Source organism: Colletotrichum costaricense (assembly GCF_030867565.1).
Source record: "Colletotrichum costaricense strain IMI 309622 chromosome Unknown Scaffold_9.1, whole genome shotgun sequence".
NCBI lineage: Eukaryota > Fungi > Ascomycota > Sordariomycetes > Glomerellales > Glomerellaceae > Colletotrichum > Colletotrichum costaricense.
Genome location: NW_026848238.1, coordinates 1,003,596 through 1,015,119, shown reverse-complemented (window position 1 = coordinate 1,015,119; position 11,524 = coordinate 1,003,596). Strand labels below are relative to the sequence as shown.

Here is an 11,524-nt window from a genome sequence, read left to right as displayed (position 1 = left end):
TTCATTTGCCTATCGCGCTTTACAGTCGCCGGTAGTCCTTGGTTGACGAGGATGGATCCGGGTAGCCAAGGCGACATGATTTCAAGCATCTAATATTCATGTCACAACCGTGGATTTTCCTGACTCTGTACCGAAATGCGGAACGAGGCTGCGAGCAACTTATCTGATCTTTACATCATCCTTGAGATCGATTGGGAAGTTGTTGCTGGGTTGCTAAAGATTAGATGAACCCACTATCTATAAATGGGCATGATATGACATAGGCTGCGTAGACTCTGGACATGTCTTAGGTGATACTTCGGTCAAGTTCTCTCTCAACTTATCTTTAGAAATATTATTTCACATTTGAGTGATACAATACTGTATTCTTTCGAAATGCCCGAGACTCAAATCTTAGAAGAAACCAAGAACAGCAGCAGCCACGATGTCAACAACCATGATATCAGCGTTGCTCATTCAACCAATATCCATATTGATCGTGCCAAAGAAGCCAAAGTTGTGAGAAAGCTGGACCTATTCATCACACCCGTACTCTTCATCGTCTATCTCTCATGCTTCATCGATAGAGCCAACATCGGTAAGTATTTCATAGGTTCCTTTGAGGGTCTCCAGCATTGTACCGGAAACTTTGTTCCTGTCATTCACTTCCTAATTCCGATCAGAATCGTAACCGAGATGCAGGAAACGTCAAAGTCGCCGGCATGCCCGAAGAAATAGGCGCCACAAACCAGCAATACTCCACAGCCGTATCCCTCTTCTTCGTAACCTACGTGCCCGTCGAAGTCCCAGCCGTACTCCTCGTCAAACGCTTCGAACCCCGCTTCGTTCTCACAGCACTTTGCGTAATCTGGTCCGTCACGACAGTAGCCAATGGTCTGATTCGGAATGTCGGCGGCCTGTACGCCTGTCGTTTGGTCCTCGGCGCTTGCGAAGGTGGTTTATTCCCTTCTCTCAATATGTACCTCACCATGGTATATAGACGAGACGAGATCGCGAAGCGCACGTCCTACCTTGTGTCATGCACGGCATTATCCGGTGCCTTTGGGGGCCTGTTGGCGTACGGGTTGTTACAAATGGACGGCGTCGGTGGATACGCTGGCTGGAGATGGGTGTATCTCATCGAGGGGGCGTTTAGTATCACATGCGCCTTTGCTGTATGGTTCGGATTGCCTAGCGATGTCCGCAAAGCGTACTTCCTCAGTGAGGAGGAGCGAGTCATCATGGACATGCGGCACCAAGAGAGATCGGACTACATGGGCAGCAACGAGCTTGATTGGAATGAAGTGAAGCTCGCTTTCTTGGACCCAAAGACTTGGCTCAGGTATGTATTTTTCGAAGATTCCAACAACAGGGAGAAGTTGCTGACAACTACGTTCTCAGCGCGTGGACTCAATTTTGCCAGAATATTTTGACAAACGGATTCGGCACTTTCTTGCCCTCCATTTTGCACGCCATGGGTCACGGTACGTTGGCTAGCAACTATCTGACAATACCCGTGTATTGCCTTGGCGCACTGGCATTCTTCACTTTCGCTTTTCTGTCAGATAAGTACGGAAAGTGCGGCGTAGTGAGTTGACCTGCATTCAGCCAATTTCATAGTAGAGTAGCTGACGATTCTAGTTCCTCTTCGCTACCAATCTTGTAGGCGCAGTAGGCTATGCAATACTGATTGGTTTCAGTAACAATGCTGTCAAATATTTTGCCTGCTTCGTCTGCACCATCGCAGTGTATAACGGCACAGGGCTGAACCTGGCATGGCTCAATGTCAATACAGCACCACAATATCGGCGCGCCACGGCCATTGGGATTCAACAGACGATCGGCAATTCGGCCGGTGCTGTAGCAGGTCAGATATACAGAAGTTCACCGTATCTTCTTGGGAACAGTTTCTCGCTTGGTGCCATATTTGTCGCCGAGTGTCTGATCGTCATTCATTGGCTATTCCTCAGACGCCTAGACAAAGAGAAGCAGGTCATTCTGGCCGGGACCAGGCCAGATACGAGAGAGAAGCGGACAGGCGACCGAGATGTTGAGTTCAGGTACCGTCTTTAGCCATGGCAGCTTGCTCTCTATTCTCGAATGTACCGGTATAAGACGTTGTCGAGGTCAGACACAGTCGTGAAGTATGGTAGACATTCGTGGCATCGGCTGGGACTTGCGCCGGACTTGCGTCAGAGTTTCATCGGCTCGAGCCGCTGGCACATTCGCGTTGGCTGGAAATGGTTTGGAACAGATCTGAGACATCAAAGCCAGTATTTGGCCCACACTTCGTGCTCTTCCTTAGTTCCTCTGAAGGCGAATTCGAGTTCGGTAATGTCTTGGAAACCCTCCTTCACTTTTGGTTCCTTGAAGCGGGATTTGAATCCGTTGAAGGCCATCCTAGGCAGTGCGGTTCGTGACTCGGGGTTAAGCTGCCCTGCATGAGCTACAGTCATGTATTTGCAGTTTAGGTTGGACTTACGGATTCATTCATGGATCGTACGGCATCGTTGTGTTCGCAAATATGAAGTGGCGTCTTGAACCAAACACATCTGATTGGAAGGTCGTGTTTCGCTGCAAGCTGGACCCAGATAGCTCTCGTATCGGGATCAGCATTCGTGTTGTCTGTACTGAATTAGTGACTGGAATGGCTAAAGGACTCGTGCGAGAGCTGACCTATTGCTATTGATTGGCCCCCACTAAGTAGCTCTTTGGCGGCTTGCACGCACTTGTCTCGACTGCCGATACATTAATATTTGCAGGGCTTGATGATGTTGAGCTGAACTGACGTCTTCAAAGTGTCTTGGTTGATGCGCTCATAACCTAACGGTTTGAGGTACTTCCAGAAGAATGTACTTTTCCCAGCACCTGGCGGGCCGCAGGAGAGGACAATGTCCTGCTTGTTCTTCTTCTCAAAGAGGGCACTTGATGTCTCTGAGTTGGGGTCCTTCGGGTACGGGAAATGGACGATGTCGAATTCTCGGACAAAGTCCCGAGGCTTCTCGTCTAGGAAGAACTCTTCTGGGGTTTTGTATGTGATCCCAATGTTATGGGCAAGATTTCGGTCGGAGCAGCTGAAGTCTTTGGAGAATTTCGATGCCGCAATGCGACCACCGGCGTCACCAACGAAGATGCTCTCCTCCAGGTCAACGTCTTCCGTAAGGTCATAATCAGCGCAAAGTTCCTTCCACATCCCCGGCCTCGGTTTTCTGTATATGTCTTTCTCTGTGGCTGCGTAAATCGTGGTCGGGATATTGAGCTGTGTCAAGACGGCATTGACCTTTTGCTTGAACGCCGAGGCTCGGTCTTTTGTCGATTTCGGCGTTCTTGCTTTTGGGTCGGCGTGGAGAACAATACCGGCTTGATTGGACAGCACCACAATACGGTATCTATCAAGATTAGCTGATGTCTATCACTCTGAGAGCCAAGTGCTGGTAGTATACCCTTCGTTGTTGTACATGTCCCGCAGCTTACCAGGAACAGAAGCATGCCACCACTTCCAGTCTTCGGCGGCGTCGGCATGTTTCTTGCCCGAAGCAGTTGTTATTAGGGTCGAATCCTGGGCGGCTAGTCGTCAATTGAAATGGCTTGGATTATTTGAAGCTGCATAGCTGTCATACCAGGTCAAAGGCAGCTACCTTCCTCCTCTTTTCCGACTCGGTCGAGGGCTCCTCTGGTTCGTAGCGGCCAACGAGCAGTGTCGCAGGGGTGTCGTCGTTCGGTGCGCGTTCGGTCCATATTGTGCGGTCCTTTGGCTTTTGAGAAGTAGGCTTGAAGAAGTTGGCAACTGCGTTTTCTATAAAAGGCCAAAAGTCAATGGTGGACGATGATGTAGGCATAGAAGAGTTTACTCGTTGTGCCGCTCTGAACCTTCCGTTTGACCGCCGGTGGAGAAATTGATTCTCTTTGCTTCCGCTTCGTGGTAGACGAACTTGAGGTCGACATGATCCAAGTGAAGTGAATCGTTCGTTTGCTAATCAGTGAGCACAGTATTCTGCTGTTGACTCTCCAGAGCGACGTTTGCATGTCGATAATCGCAGCTCAGAGCTTGGGAGGAAGCAGCGAGCTTTGGTGGGGCTTGGCCACTTTACCGGCAGAAAGCGCGACGACGCCAACGCGCCTGAGTGACGGGCTAACACGTGACCCAAGATTCGCGGCAGGTACGTATCGGTAGAGCGATTTCACGGGACCTTCACACTCACCTCAATGAGACGCTTTTCATGAATCTCTCTCTCTCACTCTCCCCCCCCCCCCCCCCACGCCTCACTATCCGAGTTCTTCCCGAAATCTGCCGTCACCATCGCCACTGTCGTCAATCGAAATGTACGAGCTCTTTCTCACGACGCTCGTCGACGACGATGATATTCAGGCGGCATGCTCCGTCCTCGGCGGTCTCTGCGCCATGCCCGCATGGCAGAGTCTCCATCGCGTCCTTTATTTCAAGGGCCCAGGCAAACCCGGCGGAATCTCGAACCAGAATTCGATCGTCAAAACGCCGCGCAAGGACATTCAGATGCTGTGGAAAGACCTGCATCAGCAACTGAGCCGTCAATCTTACATCCTTCAGGCCCGATATGAGGTCTTCAAGGATAAGGACTTCGGCCCGACCGCTCCGGAAGTGGACTTCAATGCGCGTGCCGGCACCCTCCGGTGGACCGATTTCCCTGATCCTCCTCAGGTCCGCTCCTCGGTTACTCAGCGCAAGAAGACTGAGATTTGGGACCAACGGAACTTGTTGTCTGTGATGAAAGACAACAACTACCAGTCAGTTTTGGTCACCCGTTGTTGAGGATAGTGATCTGACGATATGCAGGTTCAAAAGCGAGGCTATTGAGGAAACCTATCAGTTCTTCCGAGAAGATGTAGAATTTTGCCTCTCAAGACACTACATTCTCCAGATGAACGGCGACAATGGCCCTCTCACTCAAATAGCTACATGGGACACCATGTCACCAGCGGATCCCGGGCAGCGATGGATGTTTCTGATTAAGGTTCATGTTCATCAAGACAACAAGCCCGATGAGATCCTCAAGGCGCACGAGCAGTTGGCCAATATTCGGCGTGAGCTCGAGGGCGTCTTCGAATTTAAGATGTTTGACCGACGCATACACGACACCCGCGTTGCGGTTGAGATGAGAAATGCGCCTGCACCACTGCCCCAGGTCATGACCATCACAGACCAGCGGTAAAAGATAGCTATCTTACCGAATTCATGGATGATGGCCCTGATTCGTGTTTCATAACACACATTCAGCAGTTGGCAAGACCATTGCTGAACTTTTACCTGGCCAAGATCGAACACCATCGCGATTCGCTGGGACTTTGCTCTCCAACGGTTCAACCTCCAGTCGTCTCCTGAGCGTCGCAATGAACGCCATCAGGTCTTTGATCAGCGCGAGAAGTTTAGACGAGAGGTCCGAAGACCGCGGCTTTGGAATCCAACAAGAGAGGTTTATAGCCAAGCCGTGGATGCCCACGATGTTGCCCCGCATCGGGCCAGAAAAGAATCATACCCTTATCGAGGGCCTTATAATGAAAATCTGCTCTCACAAAGGTGAGCTTCTTGTAAAAGAAAACACGCAGCTTTCAAAAGAATTGCAGGGTGCAAAAGCTGAGGAAAGGACTTTGGGAATGGTGGGGGTAGAAAGATGGTACTCGGATATTCGGCACGAGTACGAGATGAAGTTGAGATGCCTTGATAGGGAATCCACAGGTTCCAGAAGATTTCTTCAGTCGAGTGGGCCAATATGTGTCGTCAAGAATAGCCTAGGACCATAGGCTACCTTAAATCAGAGATGGCATCAAGCTTAATTTTTGACTGATGCACACCGTCTTTAAACCGGCAAAATAGTGCCGTTGCTGCATCTGCCGTTCACGAAATGACGTCCCCTCATATTCTGGCTCAATTCAATGACAATTGGATCGAAAGCATTGTCAACTTGCTAGAGAGTTATTGCTGATCAACGATTCTGGGCTGAGTGTCTGAGACGAACCCGATAAAGCCCTAGATAGCGTACCACGAACACCAGAGTTATGGTTAGTTTACAAAGTGTCATTAGTATGGGAGTAATCTCAGGCAATACCACAATTATGCGAGACGATCAAAGAAATTGCTCTCACACTTTGACAACTTTGGACCTCACTACCAGGTATGACGTACGATATCCTCACTTGCCGCCAGATGCATGGCCAAAATTATTGGCCTTATTTCTTTTTAGAGCGGCACGATATGGCCAAGACTTTTCTATCCTGCCGCAGCCCGTTCTCCCCTTCGCTCGTTGACGGTTGGCGCCATCATCCATGGACCATGCATGGCCCAGGCGCCAGAACTGGCGGCCCTGGTTTCGAAATGATTAAACGTGCAGCGGTCAGCGGTGCGCTGCGCTAAAAGGGTAAACCCCCCATCGAAAAATTCAGTCGTCCCCGAACTGGCCCCCAAGATCTAGACTCGTTTCACTCGGAGATGATTTCCCGCCTAAAGGCTTGGGGGACCACCGTATGCTCTCCACATACGCTGATAAGTTGAGAACCGAGGTGTTGAGAAGGATATTGGTCCAACTCTGTCTTTTGGCGAGGCAATAGAGACGGATTGGCATCTACAACAGGCGTTCATTTACGGCTGGAGCTGGTCGAGAGCGTTAGTGCGGCGTACGAATTGAGTCAATCAATAACCGCAAAGGGAACTGTCAGAGCCAGCATATTGACTCGAGAGCGGCTGTGTTCTGCATCGTTCTCCTCCCCCTCCTACTTCAGAAGTCCAGAAGGACCAAAAGTCATCTCTACCCGTAACGCACGTGTCCGCCAGTGGTACAGGCTTCGACCACTGAAGACGGGCTTGCAGGGCTCATCCAGGGTTGAACCACTTTGGGTGACACAATCCATCGAGCCCCAGGAGCGTCGCTCACCCCTGGGTAGTATGACGATCGCGGATCACTCCGTTGCCCAATCGGAATCATTCACGACCTGGGTTGATTAACTTGATTTGCGCCAAACGGTCCAGCACCACGGAGACACGCGAGTACCAAGGAAAGTATATGTTAGTGATTCTCCGTCGATCTCACGGGCGAGGGCTAAGGTTCAATCTATTCAACGTCGCCTGCCAAAGTTTAGTAAGACTTTTGCTGCTGACGCATATTGCTTTGCACGAGAGTTCCACCGAATTCTGCCTGTGTTCGTTTATACCAGTAAACTCACCTGTTTCTATGAGTCCTGAAAGGGAAAAAGGAACAGCAAGTAGTTTTTGCTGTGGCCTTATCTTGGCCAAACTGAGTAGCGCCAGGGGCCACATGCTGTTTGTGTTTCAGGTTCGGACGGCCAGCCGCGAAGGGGGATCAAAAACCGGGGGTCAGCACTGGTTGCCAATACGCCAGTGGTTGAACACTTGGATCCGACTCCAGGGACAGCGATGTCCTCCAAGGGGTTAAATTAAGCTTGGGGTCAAGTTGGGACGACTGAAGCGAGGGATGCCCGCCTTGCGAACCTATCCAGCCGAATAAGCAAAAGCGAATCCGTATAGAAGCCGCACCACCAACTGGCTGCAAGTTGATGAACCCCTGGTCGACAAACCCGAACTGGGCGCGTCACCCGCGCAGCCGAAGCTGCAAGGCACACATCCCGCAATTTAGACACAACAGCGGGCATCCCCACAACGTTAACCCCTTTCAAGATTATTGCTCCAATGAACGATCGGTGACACCCATGAGCATGCCCGGCCGGGACTGCTTCTTTACGGCGGGAAAGCGGTGCTGCAGCCTGTGTGCCCATTCAGTTCCTGACGAACCCTTGCAGTATAGAGATTAAACGCTTCCCTTCGAAGTATCAGATCCCTGGTTGTTAGTTGAACCGATGAGGCGGCGTCGTGGGCCAGTGGGACGGGATTGCGGTCCCCCTTTCCAGAATTTAGGCTTGGCAGCTCTAAACTGGCCTGACCATGTCCGGTTGGTGGGGAGGAGGAGGAAGACCGAGGACGATGTTGGTGGTTGAAGACGGGAGGGGAGGGGAATGGAGGGGGGTGATGCGAGGAACCCAGAGAGGCCATACATATAGCATCTTGCTCTCCTCGTTTCTCGAGAAGAGAGTTTGTTTTGTCTCTTCAACAGTTTCAGTCACTCATCTGTCCACTCTTTACTTTCAGTCCTTCTCTACAGCTCGACGCCGGCGTCATTTCACTCACTTCTCACCTTTGTGTGCACTTCTTCTAACGCCCGGAAAATCACCTTCTTTTTTCAAAACAACAACCAAACCAAAATCACCGTCAAGATGAAGTCTGTCGCTGCTCTCGCCCTTACCGCCTCCATGGCCAACATGGTTGCCGGCCACGCCATCTTCCAGCAACTCTGGGTCAACGGTGTTGACCAGGAGTCCAGCTGCGTCCGCATGCCCGTACGTCGACTTACACAGCAGCTCCAAGTGTAACATGATCAGAGACTAACAAGAAATCACAGGCTTCCAACTCTCCCGTCCAGGACCCCACGTCCAACGACATGCGCTGCAACGCCAACTCCGCTGCCGCCACCACCACCTGCGGCGTCAAGGCCGGCGACACCATCACCGTCGAGATGCACCAGCACAACACCCGTGCCTGCACTGAGGAGGCTATTGGAGGTGCCCACCACGGCCCCGTCATGGTCTACCTGAGCTCCGTCGCCGACGCCGCCACCGCCGATGGCTCCAGCTCTTTCTTCAAGATCTTCGAGTCTGGCTACTTCGCCAACAACAACACCTGGGGTAACGACCTGATCAACGAGGGCTGCGGCAAGCAGAACGTTGTCATTCCCTCTGACATCGCCCCTGGTGACTACCTTCTCCGTGCCGAGACCGTCGCTCTCCACGCTGCTGGCTCCGCCAACGGTGCCCAGTACTACATGAGGTATTTTCAACCACTTCCACCCATCACAGACACGATCAGGAAGCTAATCAAGGCGTTAGCTGCTACCAACTCAAGGTAGAAGGATCTGGAACGGCCAAGCCTGAGGGTGTTGTCTTCCCCGGTGCCTACAAGGCCACCGACCCTGGTCTGTTGATCAACATCTACAACACCATCTCCAAGTAAGTACACCCATTTCCACCCACTATCAATGGGAAGGCACGTAAAAACAACAAACTAACAATAAATCAAAGCTACGTCATCCCCGGCCCTGCTGTCTACGAGGGTGGTGGCTCTTCCGGCTCTGCCCCCGCTTCCTCCGCTCCCGCTGCCTCCGCCCCGGCCGCCACCAGCGCCGCTGCCGCTTCTTCTTCGGCCCCCGCTGCTGCCGCCCCCACTACCCTAGTCACTAGCTCCGCTGCCGCTTCGGCCACTCCCACCGTTGCTGCCCCCGCTACCACCTCTTCCGCCGCCGCTGCCTCTACCTCCGCTGCTGCTGCCCCTGCTCCCAGCAGCCCCTCTGGCTGCAAGCGCCGCCGTGCTCGCAAGGCCCGCCGCTCTGCCAAGTACTAGAGTGTACTAGGTAAGAATCTAGACGCCGTGAGGAAAGCGATAGATGGTTGTTTATAGAGGAGACGTATCTTTCCGGTACATATTAGAAGTTCTTTGTACATAGTATACCGCGTAATTCTGCGATTTACGCCCTTTTCGAGTGGCACAATACAACAAGACTTTTCCTTGTTCAAAATAATCCCAGTCTCTTGGTTGATCAAAGGCTCAGAGTACCGCTCAAAGTGGCAGATGCTTAAATGCGGATGAATATTGCAACTACTGTGTATGCTCCCATGAAATGGTCAAAGTATTTCGTCTTTCACTTGAGGGTGGGGCTGTTCAGCAATTGAAACTGAAGTCAAATAGAAAGAGTAAACATGGGCAGGTGGCCACTCTATCTGGCCCAAATAAAGTCGTTCCGATTCATAGAGAGAAGAGAAGATAGAGGTAGTGGTCTGAGTGTTCTTTCATTTGCGTACGTACTTATGCTAATATACAAAAACAAGACTCGCTCGCAAACTCCAACAAACTAAGCAAACATAATCAAAGCCGCTCCAAGTTGCCATGCAAATGTCTGTCAGCGCCGATGTCTAGATCAGAGCAAGACCAGTGTGAAGAGAAGTGAAAAGGCGCCACCAGTAGATGGCAAGAAATAAGGTATCTAAGTGCTGTAGACAGCAACGTACTTGACCTCCATACGAGAATCCTTGCCGCCGACAGTCTGAGCATTGGGCGTCTTGGTGCCAGCCTTAGCATCAGGGAATTCGCCACCAATAGCAACGTTGAGCAGGATCATCTTGGGGGTCTGAGCAAGGTTCTTCCACACAGCCTCGTCGCCAATCTCCTGGCCCGTGATGGTCTTGGTCACCTTGTCGTTGAGGTACCAAACAAGCTTCTCAGTGGCGAAACCGCCGCCGGCAGACCGATCAACCTCGCAGGCAATCTTGACAAACTCGCCACGCGGGAACTCGGCGCTGGAGCTGAGACCGGTCTTCTCGTTGCATGGGCCGCCGTTTATGACACCGCAGTGAGCCGTCTGGAAAACCGTGCCGACACCGTTGGAGACCTCGAGCATATCGATCTCGCCGACGCTGGGCCACGAGGTGACGTTCGTGCGGAAGGCGGAGCCCATGGACCAGAAGGCGGGCCAGATACCAGACTGCGTGGCCGGGTTCGAAGCCGGAATCATGATGCTTGCTTCCATGCGTAGCTTGCCCTTAGCCGGGCAGGTAAAGTCCGACGCGGCGTTCGTCTCGATGCGAGATGAAGTCCATGCCTCGCCGGTCTTGATAGGCGTGATAGTCAGCGTGCCGCTCTCCGAGATGGCAATGTTCTTGGTGTCTTTAGTGTAGGTTTGGATCTCATTCGTGCCCCAGTTGGTGGCGCCGCCGGGGTATCCAGTGCCGACGTCAAAGGTCCACTTCGACGAGTCGGGTAGGGCGCCGGCCTTTTGCGTCGAGAAGTCGTCCTCGAAGACGATCTTTGCGTAGCCGGCGGGGAGGGTCGGGCCGCCGCCTGTGTTATTGCCCCCCTTGCCTGGGGTCGTGCTGGCGGCAGGCTTGAGGGCGTTGTTGACCGGGGTCGCGACACCAGACTCCTGAGGAAACGACGGGACGGCTCCGGAAGGCGCAAAGCCTGGCTTGCCATCAGGAGACGGGAAACCGCCGGGGTAACCTCCCTTAGGAGGGAACGGCGCCGGGGATGACCAGCCCGCGCTGAAGAGAAGAGGAAGAAGAGACAGAACCTGCTTAGTCGTCATTTTGAGAAGCTTCGTCGAGAAGGACTGGGATAAGGAATGAGAGAAAGGAATAAGAAAAAGATAAAGGTGAGATGGAAAAGAAGAATGGCGCTTGCGCTTGATGTGTAGTGGATCGGATGATGATCTAGAATATTTTTCTTCAATGAGATGAGATCTCAATCTTCTTTATATCTTTTCTTAAGTCATATTAAGAGGCCATTATGACCTTCGCTTAGAAGGTTCGTCCTGTACCGATCACAATCTCTATTCCAAGTCTAAGTGACCGCGCGCTACTACGAGTGGATTAGGACAAGGAAGACACTATTTTGAGCATCCAATTGCACCATAGTCATGAGGTTTCCCCATCTTAGCAAACGGGTGTTAAGATA

At 51.9% G+C, this 11,524-nt stretch overlaps 5 protein-coding genes across 5 annotated transcripts; 3 read left to right on the top strand and 2 right to left on the bottom strand.

The window, feature by feature from the left end:
- Positions 1 to 375: 375 nt before the first annotated feature.
- CCOS01_09184 (major facilitator superfamily transporter) lies at positions 376 to 2,052 on the top strand (the record flags this gene model as incomplete). The annotated part of the gene is made up of 4 exons (XM_060457344.1): positions 376 to 577; positions 682 to 1,321; positions 1,381 to 1,567; positions 1,621 to 2,052. 4 exons carry the CDS (start codon positions 376 to 378, stop codon positions 2,050 to 2,052), a joined length of 1,461 nt encoding a protein of 486 aa, XP_060312044.1.
- A 191-nt stretch (positions 2,053 to 2,243) lies between these two features.
- Positions 2,244 to 3,818, bottom strand: CCOS01_09183 (polynucleotide kinase 3 phosphatase; the record flags this gene model as incomplete). Its single annotated transcript, XM_060457343.1, has 6 exons — positions 2,244 to 2,411; positions 2,462 to 2,604; positions 2,656 to 2,717; positions 2,769 to 3,368; positions 3,423 to 3,538; positions 3,600 to 3,818. The coding sequence occupies 6 exons, from the start codon at positions 3,816 to 3,818 to the stop codon at positions 2,244 to 2,246; spliced, it is 1,308 nt and encodes a 435-aa protein (XP_060312043.1).
- A 482-nt stretch (positions 3,819 to 4,300) lies between these two features.
- On the top strand, positions 4,301 to 5,168 carry CCOS01_09182 (uncharacterized protein; the record flags this gene model as incomplete). The annotated part of the gene is made up of 2 exons (XM_060457342.1): positions 4,301 to 4,743; positions 4,793 to 5,168. The coding sequence occupies 2 exons, from the start codon at positions 4,301 to 4,303 to the stop codon at positions 5,166 to 5,168; spliced, it is 819 nt and encodes a 272-aa protein (XP_060312042.1).
- Positions 5,169 to 8,238: 3,070 nt separating this feature from the next.
- On the top strand, positions 8,239 to 9,418 carry CCOS01_09181 (glycosyl hydrolase family 61; the record flags this gene model as incomplete). The annotated part of the gene is made up of 4 exons (XM_060457341.1): positions 8,239 to 8,361; positions 8,424 to 8,848; positions 8,908 to 9,027; positions 9,100 to 9,418. The coding sequence occupies 4 exons, from the start codon at positions 8,239 to 8,241 to the stop codon at positions 9,416 to 9,418; spliced, it is 987 nt and encodes a 328-aa protein (XP_060312041.1).
- A 640-nt stretch (positions 9,419 to 10,058) lies between these two features.
- CCOS01_09180 (endo-1,3-beta-glucanase) lies at positions 10,059 to 11,156 on the bottom strand (the record flags this gene model as incomplete). The annotated part of the gene is made up of 1 exon (XM_060457340.1): positions 10,059 to 11,156. One exon carries the CDS (start codon positions 11,154 to 11,156, stop codon positions 10,059 to 10,061), a length of 1,098 nt encoding a protein of 365 aa, XP_060312040.1.
- Positions 11,157 to 11,524: the final 368 nt, after the last annotated feature.